At 52.7% G+C, this 18,412-nt stretch overlaps 1 protein-coding gene across 4 annotated transcripts in view; it reads left to right on the top strand.

Moving 5' to 3' along the window:
• Positions 1-18,412, top strand: part of PAX5 (paired box 5) — a 186,672-nt gene that overhangs the window by 85,556 nt on the left and 82,704 nt on the right. For 2 of the 4 annotated variants that reach the window (XM_070250370.1, XM_070250371.1), the window contains exons 7-8: positions 9,397-9,453; positions 15,269-15,398. In XM_070250370.1, coding sequence (XP_070106471.1) covers positions 9,397-9,453; positions 15,269-15,398 — 187 coding nt within the window. 4 annotated transcript variants of the gene reach the window in all.

Genomic DNA, 18,412 nt, shown 5'->3' with positions numbered 1-18,412 from the left:
CTGTGCCTTTCTCTCACCCCACAGCGGCCTCCTGCAGTGGTTGAGAGTTTACTGGGCGTTTTCACTGTCGCTCACAGCTCAGCGGGTCCAGTCCTTTGGTGCTAGTTCCTGCCTTAACCCCCAGGGCTGTGCCTCTGTCTGCCCCACCTGCCTTCAGGGCTCTTCTCATCCACTCCCTACCTGAGCCCAGCATCTTCTCCTCTTACTGCTTTTCCTCTAGAATGGTTCCTGAGCACTGCTGGGTACTGGGTACTGCTCCAGCTACAGCAGGGAACAGAGCAGACGAAAATTGCTGCCCTCAGTGAGCGTCCACTCTCCTGGAACAAAGCCAGTTCTGACCCTGAGGCCTGGGGGCCTCTCCAGGTCCAAACCTGACTCTCCCTGTGCTGGGCTCTGAATGTTCGGCCCTCCTGGTGTTTACGGGGACAGTGGCACGTTCTAGTGTCCACTCTGGGTGTCCTGGGTATTTCCCCCTCAAGGCCTGCCCTCCTCCAGACACCCAGGGATGTCGCTGCAGGCTCAGGGCGGGTCTCCGGGCTGCTCCTGGGGACAGTGCGCCGGCGTGATTTACTGGGCCTCACCGCGCCACATGTCTTTAAAATTACAGTGCCCGTTTCCTGCTGAAATAATTTCCACAAAGAGTGGCTCCTATTACTGCAAGAGGCGTGCAGACGTCATGATTTATTATTATTTATGGTCCCAAGGCCTTGTTTATGCAAGACGGGTTAGGTGCGTGCGATAGAAATGCCATTATGCAAATGACATTGAATGTCCTTACTGCGCCTAAATAATTTTTGTGTTGGACGATTAAACCTCATCTGTTATTGATATGGGCTGCAGTCGGGCTATTACAGAGTCCCAACAGTACTTACTCCCAGTAATGGGAAAATTGAGAGAGAGAGACCAACACAATTGCCTCAAGTGGGCTGTGATGGTCTGGAAGGAGTAGAAGATGTTGGAGGCCGCACAGAGGGAGCCCGCGGACTCCTCCGGATGAACAAGGAAGGCAGTGCCCGGCAATAAATTAAGCCTCGGGTTTGAGTGGGTGCCTTGGAGGATTTGCGGCCTTCCAGGAGCATGATTTAGCTATTTGATTTAGCTAGGGATAGCCCCACCCCGAGTTCCCGGGTGGCCGGTGCTGGGAAGCTGTGAGCGTGGAGGGGAGGAGGCAGGGGAGGAGGGTGGCCGCCAATGACACTGGGCATCCAGTCTGGTGTGCCAGTACCACAGCCGCCTGCCACCGGGCCCCTGCACGCAACCGCCCGCCTGGGCACTCTCTCTCTCTCTTGCTCTCGCTCTCTTTTTTGACACAGCTGTGAAGTCCCATTTTGATCAGTGTTGATAGCTTATGAATTCCAAAATTGACAAAATTTACAGAAAAATGAGGATAATCCATCTTCCTTAGCGGCCTGTCAGGAGCTGGCCATACTTCATAATCTCCAATTACAGATGCTATTTTCCGACATTTACATGCAGATATTAGAACCAAATGAAAATGAGAAACAAAGAGAGAATGGAAATGCAGCTATTTATATGTATAAAAGACAAACAGGTAAATTCGAGACATTTAGATTGGATTTGGGGTCCCTTTAGGAGGCCGGAAAGAGACAGCCTTGAGCACGTGGGGTTTCAGAATAAAACGGTAAGATACGTGGCCTCACCAGGCCTGCCTATTTGGGTTAAAAATGGGTCAACTCTGCTGGAACAGCTGGGGACACTTGATTTGGGTGGGGGCGCATAGGGTATCCCCCAGGATTTCGAGAGGTCTCAGGGGATCACCCAGAGCTCATGCTAAGCCATCGAGTCCACATATATTTCACAAATGAGTGAGTTTAGAACCTTCAACATTCATTGGAAAAAAAAAAAGGTGTGTGTAGTGGGGAGGCAGGAAATGCCACTTGAGTCAGCTCTCTCTCCAAGGCACATTTCAAAACGTTGGCATCTTCTGGTGACCACTGCATAAACTGCTCCTGAGCAGCGGATGTGGGAAAACACCACTGCCGTCAGAAGGGCTCTGGCCAGGTGCACAGGGAGTTGCACCAATAAGCTTTTAAAATGGGACATAAATAATAAAATTAATGGGCAGAGAAGAAGTTCTGAGATATGGATCATCCGCTTCCTTCTCGAGGCTAATCTGGCCGAGAGAGGAGTGTCTGGAAGGAGGCTTTGTAATGAAAATGTTCTTCCCATAAAATGAAGGGAGAACGGCCCTGTTGCCCTCGCGGCTGTGTGCAGCACTGGCTTCTGGAAGCCGGGATATTAATTAGCACTGCTTTGGATTAAACTCTCCCAACCATGTCGGATGGTGCGAGTTCTTCTCTTTGTGAGCCTGACACGGGTGGCAAGGAGAAGTCCGTCTGGGTTTTCCCAGCTTCCTGTTATTACTGAACTTTTCTTTTGTTTGGAGATGAGACCTGTTCCTCTCCTGGAAATGACAACGAGCTGTTTCGGCGTTTTCCCGGTCGGCTGGGCAGAGACTGTTCTGGATCAGGCAGAGGACGTGGGGATGATCGGATGGAGATGTGAACACCTCTGCCTTTGGCTTGAAAGCTCTTGTTTGTTTGTGTGAAGCCTCTTTCGAGTCAGCACTTTTATATTATTTGAGGTTTGATTTGTGGGAGACAGGTGAGGGAAATAAAACCAGGAGGCTAACTTTAATGTATGTACGTATGTATATGAGAGAGAAAAAGGAATTGTTAAAAGTCAAATTCAAGCCGAGCTTTCAGAAGTGTTTGTTTACAGGTCCAGTCTCGAGGCCAATGGCTTGCTTGTTTAAGTAAATGATGGGTATTAGCGCAAAGAATGATTATTATGCTTTGTTTCCAGGTGCGAATGCAAGAATCATGGAATTAACACAGAACTGCAAAATATGAATGTATTTTCAGTAATTAAAAGCAAAGGCTCTTACGTCAAGTTAACCTTGATAAAAAGATGTATAAATGGAAACACCGTTGTTACCTTGCTGGCTTTTTTCTCTGTTATATACATTTGCTAAAATTCAGGCTTACACATAATAGCTACAATCTAAGCCTCGCATCTCCTTCCTTTAGTTTCTGATCTTAAAAGCCAGAATGGTACCTTCATAAAGAACCAAGCAAGGAGTCGATTCTTCCCTAACAGCGCCAACAGTGTCCCACGTTTCTGCTTCTTTCTCTGTGTCCCACTAATGTTAAGAGGAATCGCTAACGTCGACAAGAATCTGAGCACGGCTGTCCTCTGAGTTTATCGTGTAGGCTGTCCTCAGAGTCTAAGCGGGGAGAAGGGAGGATAAAGGTAACGGCATCTATGACTGAACCCGTCTGGCAACATTTCCTCCAGGAGGTCATTCTTGAGCCAGGACCTGAAGGGGTGGATAGACAAGGACTTCAGGAGAGGAGGGAAAAGCGGCTCAGGGTGGAGGATTGGCCTTGTCGCAGGTGTAGTGTCAGGAGCAGTAGGTGTCTGGTGAGGTCATGGAGCACGGGAAGATGCGCCTGGCCTCGCAGTTGGCGTTCCTCCCTGGGCCCCAGCGCCTCACTGTGGTGAAGACCAGAGACCTGGGGGATCAGACAGAACCTGAGTCTCACGCCCTCTCAGCAGCTTACTCAGCTCCTCTCCCCTCGGTTGTCTCATCTGGACTGGGATGGGGTTGATGCCGGGCGGAGAGGGGCTGTACCGTGGAGCTCAAGATCTCCGACTTGGAGCTGCACTGCTGGGGGGTGATTTGGACACGTTCTTTGGGCCCCTTGTGCCTCATTTTCATCGTCTGTAAAGGGGGATAATGATACTCCCCCCATAGGGTTGTTGTAAGGGTTAAATAAATTAATGCATTTTATCATGGAGAATAGTCGCCGGAGTGTCGTGAGCATCCAGGAAATGCAGTTCTGCCCGTTACTCTGTGTAACGGTGAGAGCTGGCAGAGGCTTCTGACTTGCAAACCGAGGTGTCCGGGTCGGCGTGGGAGGCCCAGCCCCCTCAGCCTTTGTGTTCTGGTGCTTCTCTACCCTGTTTCTGTTTAGCCCTAGCGAAGCTTGGTGACAAAAAGGACACTCCATCCTGAGCCTGTCTGCTTGCCTTTGCAGAACATCGCCTGTTGGAAAGTTCTTTCCTTCGTGATGGGCAGCAGAAGGGGCAGAGAGGTGGCCTTGGCCTGAGGAGTGTGTGTGCACGTGTGTGTCACCACTCAGCCACCCAGCCCCCCCCCGCCCCGCCCCCCGCCATTGATCTTGCAGTGCAGAGGGAAGCCTTTTCATTTCTTTCCGGCCCCAGGATAAGCTTCTCTTCTCCCACAGCTGGGAAGTGAGTCCAAAAGAAAGTGAACTACGAGCGTCTTGGGAAGCCCCCTCCACTCCCACACCAGGTACTTTAGGATGGGGCTCCCCTTTGCACGCCCCCATTCCGGCCCCTTGGTAGCCAAGAGGCCTGCGTTCCTTTGGGGGAATGGGCCCCCCTGCCCTCCTCCCTTCCTAGCCCTGTAGCAGGATGGGACAGCCGGGACCCACCGTGGACCACCAGGAAGAAGCCCGTGGAATCTGGCTGCTGTGAGATGAATCTTAGTTTCTGGAAGTCTCCCTCCTCTTCTCCATATCAGGATCTGGAGCCGCTCGTCACACAGGCAGGCGGAGCCGAAGCAGAGCCTGGGGCTCCCCGGACAGGGAGCCCCCGCCCCCCAGCCCCACATCTTCTTAATTCAGGAGGCCTTGACTACTGAGTCCTAGCTCTCGTCCTCCAGAAGTGGAGCTTTGTGGTCTGAACCTGTCATTTCTTCTCTTCTGTGTGAGAAGATAAGAATGGGATGCTCGGAGCCCAGGGCAGCGTTCTCTTCCTGCTCTTCTTGGAGATTTCTTGAGGTTCAGGGGCCCCAGTTCCCTGGCTTCTTCCCTGTCGCCCTCGTCCAGCTTCACTCAGGATGGATCTTGTCCAGGCCTCTTGGGGGAAGCAGGAGGCTGCCCATGGGAGCCTCCCCATCTCCAAGGCAGAGAGACACAGTGCCAAATGACCGGAAGAAAATAATGTGGGACAAATGTCCTAAATGTGGTGCTTGGAAAATGCCACAGGAATTCCGAGAAGGAGGTGATTTCAGCCACAGAGCCTTCGGGAAAGCACCAGGAGGAGAGGACAGCTGAACTGGACCTTAGAGGGCAAGAATTTCGCCAGGGGCGAGGATGGGAGAACAGTGTGAGCAAAGGTGTGAGTGGAGTGGCCCGGCTGCTCAGGGGTTAGTGTGTGTGTGGTGTGGTTGGAGGAGAGGGCAGTGTTCTGGAAGGAGGGTAGATCCAAGTCGAGGATGGGAAGTAGGCTGGGATCTGGATTGGGGCCCCGAGCGATTCAGGTCAACATTGCCCCGAGGCAGTGGGGGCCCAGGGATGGGTTATAAGCACAGAGCACTCTGGCTTGCAAATAGCACGCTGGTTAGGGAGGAGAGAAATGAACGCTTTTTAAAAAATCACACACAAGGTCACTTTCCATGTCTTATGAACTTGTGGTGAGCTCTGCCTTGACCGAGAGCAGATGAGCCAGCCAGGGGGCAAGGCCACGAGAAGAGCAGCAGCGAGCTTCTCATTCCCCACCAGAGAGACCATGTCCAGAGCGAGCAGTGGAGGACCTGGAGCCCTGCCTTGGATCCCAGGGGGTTGGTGCTGGTGCCTGTGGCCTGAGAGGATGTTTGTTGGGACTGGAGCCCCAGAGGGCACACTCCAGACCAGCGTCGGGGGCCTAGGAGGGCAGAATTAGCACTTTCTCACAGCCAGAGCTGTGTGACCATGGACTGGCTGCCTCATGAAGTAGTGAGCTCCCCGTCACTGGTGGGTTTCAGGCATCAGAGAAAAATCAGCCTCCATAAGCCCTGAGCTCCTTTGGGTGCTGGGATTTGGGGCTCACTAAGATTTTTTAAGTGGTAATGGGGGAAAAACCAGGGCCTCCTGATTAGTCATTGCCGGAAAGGTTTCTCCCAGCCAGAAACCACAATATCTGATTTCAGTCTCCCCGCGGGGGCTTCCCCTGCTTCTCCACACCACCTGGGAGGGGCTGGGGCTGAGCTGGAGGGGCGCCTGGCAGGCTGGGACAGGTGGGGAGAGATGAGTCAGTTAAACTTTGCAAATCTCTTCTTGGAAGCCCGGCAATTCCACTGCAAACCGTTCTGACCCGGCCCTGGCGCGGTTCTGGAGAGCCAGATGAATAAAGAGCAGGTCTCCTTCAGGCCGGTGGGACTTTCTGATGAATAAAAGCACCTCGAGATCACTGTTGTCTCAGTGACCCTAGGCAGCACCTCTGGACTTGTTGGCAGAGCCAGGCCATACTACCTGTCCCAGTTCATTTTGTTCCACAGGCGTTTATGTCATATCTGGACAGAGCTGGGCACTGGGCCAGGAGCTGCTGTCACAAAGATGAGGGAGATGCAGCCCCATCCTCATGAAGTTCACATTCTAGTTGGTGGATGAGGGCCCTAAACAATTAAATGTACAATGCAGAGTGATAAGTGCAGTGGTAGAGATATGCTCGCTTAGATATTCTAGGAACACAGAGGAGGGGAAATCAGGGAAAGCTTCCTGGAGGAGGGAGGTCATTCAGAATCCTTGGCAGTTTTTCCCCCTAGTAAATACTAACAGTAGCACTTTTTAGATTATGGAGTACTTTTGCAAGTATCATTCATAGTCTCTCCATTCAGCAAACATTTTTTTCCCCAAGTTTAATGAATCTTGATTAGGTTTAGTTGGAAAGGAATGCTAAAGCCTTGTTTTTTGTTTTTCATTCTTTTTAATTGAAATTTTTATTTTGAGATCATTGTAGATTCACATGCAGTTGTATGAAATAATACAGAGGGATCCCATAGACCCTTATCCAGTTTCCCCCAATGATAACATCAGACTATAGTGCAGTATCCCACTGGGCTATTGGCCTTGTTTGACTCAAGATACAAGACAGTTCCACCACCACACGGATCCCTGCGATTGCCCTTTCCAGCCTTTCTAAAGCGTTTATTTACATGTCTGGCCCTGAGGACTCAAAAGAGGAGAAGAAAAAGGCCTGCCCTCAAGGCCTTGACCTTCGTATCACTCTCTTTGTGCCTTCTCAAGACCTTGACCCCACATTGCAAATGAGAAAGGCAGCCTCGAACGTGAGCTGCCTGGCCTAGTTCCACACGGCACAGACCTGGCCTTGCCAGACTCGAACGCTGTCCTCCTGGCCCCAGGGCCGCTGGGCCTCCTCAGCCGCTTCCTCCCCGACGCCGCAGGCCTCTGGACTCAGGGGCCTGGGTCGAATGGGCGGCACCTTCACCCCCACAGAACGTGGCCTAAGCCAGCCTAGCCACGTCGGGGAGAAACCTGTCCACTGGGCGAGCACCCTGCCTGGGTGGGGAGCAGACCCGGGGGAGGCCTCAGAGCCAGAAGGGCCCTGCTGGTTCTGGTCCACCTCCTTGGTTTGACAGATGGTGTCACAGAGGCCTCGAGGGGTGGGTCAGGCCCAGGTCCCATGGGGTCCATGGCAGAGCCAGGCCTCTAGGCTGCCTCCAATCACTCGAATCTCTGTAATAAGACGGGACTGTTCCTCACGCATGCTCTGCAGGTGCAGTGTCTGTGGGCCCAGGGTGCAGAAGTATGGAACCCTCCTCCTTGCTTGCAGATTCAGACCTCTCTCCGTACCTGGAGTATAGATTGGTCTGTGGTCAGGGTGCTTCACGGAGGAGGACGTCCCACGTCCCTCCCTAAGTGTCCGAGCTTCACCCTCAGGGCTGGTAGTGACATCTTCTCCAATTCTAACTCTGCTTCTGGGGTAACAGGTGGCACTGAGCTTGGAGCTGGCGCTCCTGGGCTCCCCACTCTGAGCTCCGTCTCCATGTCTGCCCACACCCCAGCATTCCCGAGGACATAATGGACCTGCAAGGGCTTCGCAGACTGGAAAGTGCTAGGCAGACGGGAGGCCTTATGCTTCTTGTTTGGGACTGTAGAGGGCCCTGCGATGGAGGGAAAACAGGCTTCAAGAGAGTAATTTCCTGGCTGTCCTCAGCCTCCTGGGTCTGCTCATGACTCCACGGTATTCACTGGGTGGCTCATGGGTGCTGGCAAGTGGTGCCATGGGTTACATATGAGCTGTTTGGGGTTTTTGACTTTAATTATGGAGCATTTCCAAAGTAGACGGAGTAGTCTAAACCTCTACTCAGATTCAACCATCATCGACTCACACCTAGTCTCGTTTCATTGATGGCCCTGCTTCCCCCACATTCTGCTTTACTTTTTAGCAGCTTTATTGAAGTACAATTTTTATACCGTGAAATTCCCTCGTTTGAAGTGTGAGAGTCAGTGATCTTCAGTAATTTATAGAGTCGTGCCAGCAACTCCACAGTCCAGGTTGGGAACAGTCCATCCCTCCAAAAAGATGCCTCCTGTGGGTTTGCAGTCGCTGCCTCCCCGACCCCAGCTCCAGCCCCTGCTCTGCCTCCTGTGGCGGCGGATTTGCCAGTTCTGGACTTTCCGCTGGTGTCTGGCTTCTTTCATTAGCATGCTCTTGGGGTTCACCCACGTCGTGACACGATCACACCTGGTTCCTTTTTAAGGTTGACTAGCGTTCCATTGCACAGACAGCCCGCATTTCTTCACTGCCCTTTCGTTTGAAGCAAACTCCAGACATCACATCACTTCATCTGGAAAGATTTTAGAATGACTCTTTAAAAAGCATCACCATGATACCATTATCACACCTGAAAGTTAGCAAATCCTGTAACGCCATCAAATACTCATCGGTGTTGGCATTTCCAGTTGTGTCACTACATGTCATCATATTTGTTTTCAGTTGTACTTTTTAGTGTGTTTGTTGGAATCAGGGTCCGCGCTGCGATGGGTTGATGCGTCTCTGAGTCTCCTCTAACCTGTAGGGTCCCTGTCCATCTGTCCTTTCCTGCCTTCAGATTCATCTGTTGAAGAGGGAATCCATACTCTGTCGTGTGGTCATTAGAGAGCAAACAATGTCAGCGGTGGCAGGGGACTTAGAGATCAAATGCAAGTCCTCAGAGAGATGGGGAAGCAGAGGCCAGCGAAGGGACAGACCTGCCCACAGGCCCTGTCCCAGTCTGGCCGGCTCAGGCACTGGCCCCTCTGCCTCCTCACTCTCAGGTCCTCAGGCCAGGCCCTGGCACACGCCTCCCCTACTCCAGCTTGTGGCCTCCTCTGGGTGGGTGTGCAGAGGGGCAGGTGTCTCTTCCCTCAGGATGGGAGTGGTTGGCCTGGCTCTGGCCCAGCTTCTGAGGGCCACCTAAGGCCGGGCAGAGCCTGGAGAAGCTCAGCTCAGCAGGTGCTGGGGAGGCCTCGTGACCCGAGGCAGCCATCTGAGGTAGCAGCCTGCAGCCTCGTCCCCTGCACTGTCCCCTTCCCGCCGCCCCCTTCTCACGGTCTGTTTCTTTTCTCCTCCATGCTATGGCAGTGGAGCCCCGTGCTGATGAGACCGTACTCGGTGCAGCCCCAGGCAGTCCTTTTCCAGGTAATTTCCTAGGGACCCAAATGACCCCCAGCACGCACTTTCCTGGGTCCTGTGCCTCCCTGGGTCCCTCCGAGGCCTCCTTAACCCTTTGTGTTGCTTAGTTTCCCAAGGGCTCTCCCTCTTCTAGCCTTGGACCCTTGCAGTCACCCCGGCAGGCAGGCAGGCAGCAAGCGGTCAGACTTACACCTCATTTTATAATAAGGAAAATGAGGCTCAGAGCGCTGGCCTGGCTCTCCTGAGGTCACACAGCTGAGAAAGAGGCAGAGCTGGGGCAAGAAGCCGTGTTATTGCTCCCGGTTCACTGATCTTTCTATCCTGGGGTCAAAGGCTCTAATGATGCAGACAGAAAAGAGCTAAGGAGGACCATTCCCCTCCCTGCACCTCCGTCTTTCCACGTCGGGAAGGATGACCCTGAGTGTCCTTCTAGCTCAGACGTTTGAGAGTGTGGGACTTCCCATCATCTGGAGCACGGTGTCTGTGAGGAGGGTGTGCACACCTGGTGGTCTTGACCTTGAGGCCTGACAGGAACCTGTGGCAGTAGGCAGAGAAGTTTCATCCCAGTTGGTTGCATTAGGGTGGCCAGTCTGTGAACTGACGCTCAGTTCATTTCTCTTCTTGGGTCATAGTCAAGGACAGCAGCAGGCAGGCCTGGTGGGAAGGGAGCAGAAGCCCATGACATCCTAAGAAGAACTCCAAGAGCTCAGAGGGTAGGGATGTGGAAGACGGCTATTGCCTGTGACTGTCAGTGGCTGAGGGGGCGGGGGCTGTGCTCCCAAGTGCAGAGGTGCACCAGCACACGTACTCGTGTCGAACTGTGTGCATACCCAGGGTCTCTGCACCCTGCTGTCTAGCCCTTGGCTTCCCCAGTAACTATGAGAAATGGAAATAGATTGCCGCTGTTACCAGGAAAGGAGGCACCAATAATGCCTCTGTCTTCTCTTCTCTTTCTTTCTCCTGACCTTCCTTCCTATCTTTCTTTTTCTGTCATTCTCTCTACCTCTCCCAGACTCCACTTTCAGAAAGGACTTGAGATGCCCTGCAAAATAAACAATTACATGTATCTAAGTTAGTTCATTTAAGTCTGTAGAAAGGTCCAGAAATTTTTTAGAGGAAAGTGGAAGATCATTGCACCAGGTGCCAGCAAGGATGTGGTTGTGGCAATTGAGTACTGAATTTGACTGAGCTTCCTGGCAGCGAAGGCAAAGAGGGATGTGTAGTGGTTTCCAATGTTCCTGTTGTTCAATCAGAGGCAATTAACCATTCGTCAGGGGAAAAAACTTTTTCCTGGTAATGAATTTTAGGAGGGATTGAAAAGACTATTCTAATAGGCATGTCTCCAGAAGTTAAAAAAAAGTTCTTCGTACAGCTGTATTTTAATTGCCTCTAACCAATGTTGAGCGCCTGATATTCCATCACAGACCAGTGAGGGCACTGCCCAGGGGCTTTGACTAGTGGGAGACAAGGACTCTGTTTTCTGGTCACCTGACCTGATGAAGGGCAGGGGCGGGGGTTAGGGTATGCTCAGAGCTCTTGTGCAAACACTCCCCAGCTGGTTTTGATGGCTGTGGCTGAGTGGTGCTGCTGGACCATATGTTCACTCCTTCAACCAGCACTTCAGGGGCTCTGGGATGTTCCATGTTCCAGACTCTCAAGGCAGCCTAGAGGGAGAAAGACAAACAGCCGTAATACGTGGTCGGAAGTATGATAATGGAGGTCTGTGCAGAATGTCCCCATGTATGGAAGCACCAACAAGGGAGTCATGATTTTTCGTAGGAGTGTGGGGCCCAGGGGTGGCTTCACCAAGGAGGTGACATTTGGGCTGGGTCTTGTGGACAATGTAGGAGTTCTCTAAGTAGCTGACTGAGATGGGCCTTCAGGCAGAGGGAAGACAGTGCCTGGAGTGGCTGAGGAGCAGCCAGTGTAGGAGGTTCCAGGGAGCCCAGGGGATTGGGGAGAAAGCAGCTGTCTTTAAAAGTCACAGGCAGCTCAGAGGACAGACAGTGATGTGGACTCAGGGAGTAATTACACACCCAGACGAACCGGCAGCATCCGCAGGCTCGCGGAGGAGAGAAAGAGCTGCGGCATCCTGCCATGGAAGGGGCCCTGGGCACGGGGCCAGCCCCTGGAGATGGACCGTGTGAGGCACGGCCAGCAAAGGGCAGTGAGGGCTGGCTTCCGAATCCCGCTGTCCCCGAGCCCCCACTCTTTAGGGAAGTTCACTGTACGTCCTGGTAGCCGGTGGTGGTGGGTAACTGGATTTGTGGGCCTCCCACTGCATGGGTAACACAAGGTGAAAACTTCGTGTCTTGAAAAGATGACCAAACCCAACTGTTGACGTGACTGGACAAACTTTGATACTGAATTTATTGACTAGAACAAAAATGGAATCGCAGAAAAGCCTTTCCCTGTGGACGTTAGAGAAGGTGAGAGGCAGGTGTCCTTGTGACCACTCTCTGGCAATCTTCTCGAGCCCAGGGGGCCGCGGCTTTCTTGGGGGGAATAGAGGCTTTCCCTTGCAGACCGCGCTGCCCAGCCTGGCGTCTGGGAAGAGGGCAGTCAGCAGTGGGGTAGGGAGGCACAGGGACACCCACTCTCGGCTGAGATGCTGCCTGGCCTCCAGGGATGAGGGTGACGCATCCATTTGTTTGTCCATGTGCTCACCGTGCGAGCCCTGCACAGTCGACTCTCAGCTTGTCTGCCCTTGCCTCCTTGCCTCTGCTGCTTTCACCTCCTGCAGCTGTTGGCAGGTGCCCTGTTTCCGGATCACTCCGGCCTCTTCCCTCGTAGCCTTCCTTCAGCTCTGCTCAGCCTTGGGGTCAGGGATTGCTCAGGCCCGGGTTAAATACAGCCTGCCCCAAGAAACCTTCCCGACCATTGCCCGCCCCGGCTCTGTGCTCCTGTCCCTCCAGATGGAGCTTCTGGGCCATGTGACTCTTCCGTTGGGGTTTGTGGATAAAGGTCAAAGAGCATGCCTGATCTTCACGTGCTGTCCTGCACACAAGAGAGGCTCGGTAAGCACTGACCATCCGCTGTGCTCAGGCCTCCCCGGGGCACTCAGGGATACAGAGAGGAGTAGGCACCGTTCCCCCAGGGCCCCAGAAACTCCAGGAGACGCTGTTCAGGAAGAGACCCTTACCAGAGGCCTCCTCCCCTCCCGTCTTTGCAACAGCAATGCACTGAAGGAGCTGCTTCCCATGAGCGTTACTCCCAGATTCATTCTTGGCAAATTAGGAGGCTAATGCTGTGACCAAGACTCTTTCTACAGAGGATGACGTCTAGACAGTGACCTCTTCCCAAAGCTCCCTGCTGCATGGAGTAAAGACTTTGCTGGTCACGACCTGTAGCAAGAAACGTTTTCATCTCCACCTAGTGCACACATATCCACTTACATGTGACTCAGAGAGTCACAAAACAGGACTTACTCTTTCCATGTATGAGGTCCTTGAATATTTTCTGTCCCAGTCCATTCCAGTTTCACTTTGTAAAATATTGGTACTAGCGAATTGACTTCATACCTGTTAAAGGGTCAAGACACACTGTGGTATGAAAATCACCAGGCAACTGTCAAGACTTGGGAGTCGGATGGAGGTTTGAATCCTGGCTCTGGCACCTAGAAGCTGTGTGACCTTAGACAAGCCACTTCCCCTCTATAATAGAAATCTCAGAGGCTTCATCTGGAAAGTGGGGATCACGTAGAACCTGCTTCATGGGGTGATTGTGAGGATTCAATGGGATAATACAGGTACGGCTCCCGGCACAGAGTAAGTGATGGATAATGTGAGCTTTTCACGTGGTCGTGAAGGTTATGGTTCTTACTGCTCTGGCACTACAAGCAAAGGCAGGATTCCTGCCTCCTGGGGAATGGTAGTCAGGGAGGACTTCCTGGAGAAGAAGGCATTGGAGCAGGGTGACAGGATGACCGGGACACACTACTGTCCTCGCGGTGCCTGAGAACCTTGTGTGAGCATCCCAGCGCCTCTGGTTTCCTTTTCCATGAAGAACAGACTTGTTCCCGAGGATTTTTGGCTGGACCTAGAGCCGACCACATTAGATGCCTTTGCCTTTCACATTTCGGTCTCTAATCCACCGGGAATTGATTTTTGTGTCTGGTGTAGAGTAAAGATCCAATTTCTTTCCCCCTTGTTTCGGAATGTATAAGCAGTTACCTGCTCTGTTCATTAGAGTCCGTCCTCCTGCTGAGTTGTATGTCGTCTTGCTCGTATATCAAGCTTCCGTATATGCACAGACCAGTTTCTGGACTTGAGTCTGTTTCATTGGTCTATTTATCTGTCCTGGGGCCAATCCCACACTGTCTTAATTACTGCAGCTTTCTAGTGACTCCTGCTGTTGGGGAGGCGTCCCCTCTTGTCCTTCTCCCTTAGAAGCACGTGGGCTGGCCTCTGGCCTGTGCTCTTCTCCGCGTGTTTCAGGATCGGCCTCTGCTGGGGACATCTGGAGAACCCCAGGAGCTGCCCACGCGCTGTGCTCGGTGAGGACCCGTCTCGGGGGCCTGGGCCCGCACTGCCTCCTGACTCCCTGCCGCTGGCCACTCTGGCTGGCATTAGAGCTGCCCAGGAAGTTCTTTCTAATTCATTTGCAGAGAAAAGCACCAGGGATGTGCCTGAACTGGGGTCCCTTCCACCTGCCACCTGCCCAGTGGCTCCTCCGCTTTCCCTCCCTGTGGGCCTCGTCATCCTACCCAGGGGCGTGCAACTCCTTTCACTCTTCTGTTCCTGCCTGCCAAGGACATAAGCCTACACAGAGAGTGACATGTCTTCCATTGGCAGAGCCGGGGTCCTGCAGGGGACTCCCCAGACCAGCGCTTGGCGTGCACAACCAAATTCTTTGGCTTGGGTGTTTGTAAATATTTTCTTTACCTGAAAATAGGCCTGGAGGTTGGGTAGGAGGAAGATACCTGTCACTCATGCTTATGATTTAGTCGTCTTTGAGTGGGAAGATCCAGGTGTGCATCTTCCAGCCTTTTCTGGAGACCATTCTGACAGTGGCTTGGATGCCAAGGCAGTGACTCATGGCAAGCTCTGACTTCATGAAATAGGTTAAAGAAAGGAGCATGACTCACGGGCCAAATGCACATGGGTGGCGTGGACTTGGTAAATCAGATGTATGTACCCTGCAGTCTTAAGCATGCAAGTGTTTACATGCTTCTAGAATTCAAAAACACTTGCCGAACTGGCTCGTTTGGTTTGGTGTATGTGTTGGATTTTGGGTGAGAGTTTGTGGTGAACCGTCCCCTGGACTGAGACTCTGCCCCGTGGGCCATGGGCACAGCCTTCCCCTGCGCCTCAGTTTGCTCACCTGTGAAATAAAGGTTTGGGCTGGAGATGTCCCAGGTTCCCTTTAACCCTTGTTTCTGTGATTCTCCATCTGTGGTTTAAGAACACAGAAATCAGAAACCTAGCCTTCCATGCTCTTGGCACCAAGACTTATTTCTGCCTTGCTTTTGGTTCCTGATGTCTCCCTCCCTGCCTTGAGGAGGATGGTTGTCCCTCACTGGCTGGGGCTGGCAAGGGGAACCTGCAGGCCGCAAAGAGAGAAAGGTTTGAATCCTCTTGAAGCGGTGCTGAATCCTGCCCACCTCTTCAGCTGGCGAGAATTGTCGATTCTGGGCACCTGTCTTGCTCTGTCAAGCTGAGTCTGCCCTCTCAACCCCAGGGGTTCATGAGCCCCCTGTGGGCCTTGGTGCTGGCTTGGGCTAGCCTGGCTAGGGGCTGAGCCCAGGATGCGGCAGTGGCATTTGGCTGGGGTGCTTTGGAGTCTTGATGCTGAGATGTCTCTGTTTTGTTTCCTCTTTCAGACCACTGAGTATTCAGCCATGGCCTCGCTGGCTGGAGGGCTGGACGACATGAAGGCCAACCTGACCAGCCCCACCCCAGCTGACATCGGGAGCAGCGTGCCAGGGCCGCAGTCCTACCCCATTGTGACAGGTGAGGGCACCTGGGGCGTGGGGATGGGTGGTGGAGGTGGGGAGAGAGAGAGGAGAGAGAGAGGGAGAATGCATGCATGGTGGGAAGAACTTCTCGGTGCTTTTGGACTTGACTGGCCATTTTTGTTTAGTGAGGTGGTGAGGTCCTGGAGCAGGTCCGGCAGGAGACTGCTGGGGCCAGGAATTGTGGCTGTGATGAGACATGGCTGTTTGTTGCTCTGATAAAGCCCGAGGAGAGAAAATGCCAAATGCGCTGCGGGCCGGGAGGTGGGCAGGGAGGCCTCATGGCAGGGGGCCGGGGGATTTTGCAGCCCCCGTGAGTGGTGCTGGGTGTTCAGAAGTCTGGGGTTTATCCTTCTCAGGAGAAAGGCAGCCCTGGTTGGCGCCAGCCTCGAGGACGACGAGGAGGGGAGTCCTGGCCGATAGTTGCCGGCGTTTCAGATTTCCGGGCAGAGGCTGAGTCAAGAGGGGCGGAGGTTTAGGCTGGAAAGTGCCTGGTATCTGTGAAGCCGCTGCCTTTCAGGAAGGCCCAGGGCCAGCCCTCTGAGCTGTCAGTGTAGAGATGAAGGGTTTGGGCCTTGGAGGCACACTGCCGGGTTTGACCCTGCCATTGACTAACTGAGTAGTCTTGGGTGAATTACATAAGAATTCTGGGCTGTGGTTTTTTAATCAGGAAAATGGGGATAGAGCTAGAACCTGCCCCACAGTGAGGCTGTGAGGATGGATGCGCCAAGACCTGTAAGGGGCCCAGGCTCTCATCTGCACATGGCAGGCACTCAGCTCACGTCGCCATGATCATTCCTCCCGGAGCCCTCTCAGGGTGGCTGGTCACCGCTGGGCTGGGAGGGCTGGGACAGGCCGGCACCCCTCCCTGCTCCAGCAGCACTAGGATGAGAGGGACAGACGGGGAGGTTGTCCAACCTGGCAGGCAGAAGGTAGTCTTGGACACGGTACAGATAGACAGCGGAGCGCTGGGGAGCGGCCCTTGGCCAGAGCCTTGGGGTGCAGCCTGAGGCAGCAGGGTGTCCTTGGAGGCTGGGAGGCAGCACACAGTAAGTAGGGACAGAGACAAGGGGATCTCAGACATGCAGGTAGGCTGTGGTTGCATCCAGAAGCTGGGGACTGGACTCGGGTTAGAGCTTTAGGGGAGGGGCTGAATGAGACGTCCTCTCAGCCCCAGCCTCACAGAGGACAAGGCAGGGATGGCCCGCTCTGAGACCTGGGCTGATAGCTGGGCACTGGGGCTCATGGGGTCAGGCAGAAGCAGCTGGGGCCTCTTTGCAGATCTGGGCACCACATGGGGGTCAGTCAAGCGGCAAGAGTGACTTGGTCCCCTGTCTACCTGACATGGGGGAAGGGCCTGGGGGGCCGCTGAGCCTGCAGGTGGGGAGGTGTCAGCAATGGGGCAGGGACGGGAGGCAGGGAGCATCAGGCAGAGGGTGCCTTTGCTGACATCACACAAGTTCCAGGAGGTCCTCTTCCCTGGCGTCATGAGGGTCCGTGACAGATGTCTCACAGCACCCCATGTTATAGATGCAGAAACCAAGTCTCAGGCGGGAGCAGGGACTAGCCCTAGATTAGGGCTCAGGGAAGAATCGGAGCCGGCCCTCAGTCCCTAGATCCCAGACCGTATTCCTTTCAACGAACTACAAATAACTGTAGGGGTGGGAAGAAGCCTGGACTAGCTGATAGTGACAGTAACTGTCTCTCTCTGGGTAGTTATTGAGCACCAGGCACTCGGTTCCAGAGGGACTCGGGGAGGTGGGTGCTATTCTATCACGTCCATTTCGCAAACAAAGCAACTGAGGCTTGGAGCAGTTAAGTAGCTTGCCTGAGGTCACAGCTGGTGAGCAGTGGAGTTACCGCTGAATGCCAGGGCCTGTGTAGTTGGCCACTCTGCCACACGGGTCACCGGGGGACTAGTCCCAGCGCTGTCATTTCCTTGCTGTCTGACTTGGCAGGTGTCTCTGAGCCTCGGTGTCTCCATCTGTGAAATGGTCCTGGCTTCTCAGAGCCCTTTGAGGATCAGATGAGATCCCAAGGCGACTGCTCTGCAGGGGGGTCTGCTCTCGGGACCGGCGTTCGCTGGAAGCCAGGGTTTAGGCAGGTCACGAGGAGACATTGAATTCTGCCATCCATGCACCGCCGATGCAGGTGGAGAGAAGCCAGGCAGCGCTGCGGCCACGGTCGCACCTCTGGGACTCTGGTCTGCTGGGGGGTAAACTGGCCGTCAGCTGGCCAGAATTATGCTTAATTTTGAAATGTTAGCAGTATTCTATTATAAATATATAATATTTATGTGATTTATATAATACTTACATAATGTAACATTACAGTATTATAAATATAATCACTAGCTTTCTTGTAAGTAAACAATAGCTAGCTAGAAAACATAATAGGAGAAAACATTAACAATACCACCGAAAAAAGAGAGAGAAAGAGAATGCCGAGGAATAAACTTAACTTTAAAACTCCGCTAAGGGACATAAAAGAATAAATGGAGGGCTACAGCTTGTTCTTGGAAGGAAGACTCGGTATCATGAAGATGTCAATTCCCCCTAAGTAATCTATTAATTCAAAGCAAATCCAATCAAAACACCAACAGAATTTTTTTTTGGAACTTGTGAAAATGACACTAAATGCTGGATACATAAACACTCAAGGATAGCTAGAAAAATTCTGAAATAGAGAAATGAGTAAAACACAGCACACTTAAAAACATTATGATAGAGCCACAACAATTAAAACTGTTTGCTACTGACACTGAAGTAAACAGTCAAATGGAACAGCATAGACAGTCCAGAAATAGATGGCTCCAGAAACATTGGGTGTTTATAAATGCAGCATTTCAGAGCAGCAGAGAAAAGAGAAACCATTCAGTTAATGGTGTTGAGACGACTGGGTTGGCTGGATGTACATCTCACTCTTTATATAAAAATAAACTTCATGTTGATCAAAACTTCAAATGTGAAAAATAAAATCATAAAACTAGAAAAAAAAGTGAGGGAATTTTTT

This window comes from Equus caballus, chromosome 25 (assembly GCF_041296265.1).
Source record: "Equus caballus isolate H_3958 breed thoroughbred chromosome 25, TB-T2T, whole genome shotgun sequence".
In the NCBI taxonomy this organism is placed as follows: Eukaryota; Metazoa; Chordata; class Mammalia; order Perissodactyla; family Equidae; genus Equus; species Equus caballus.
This window is presented reverse-complemented; position numbering and strand designations above follow the sequence as displayed.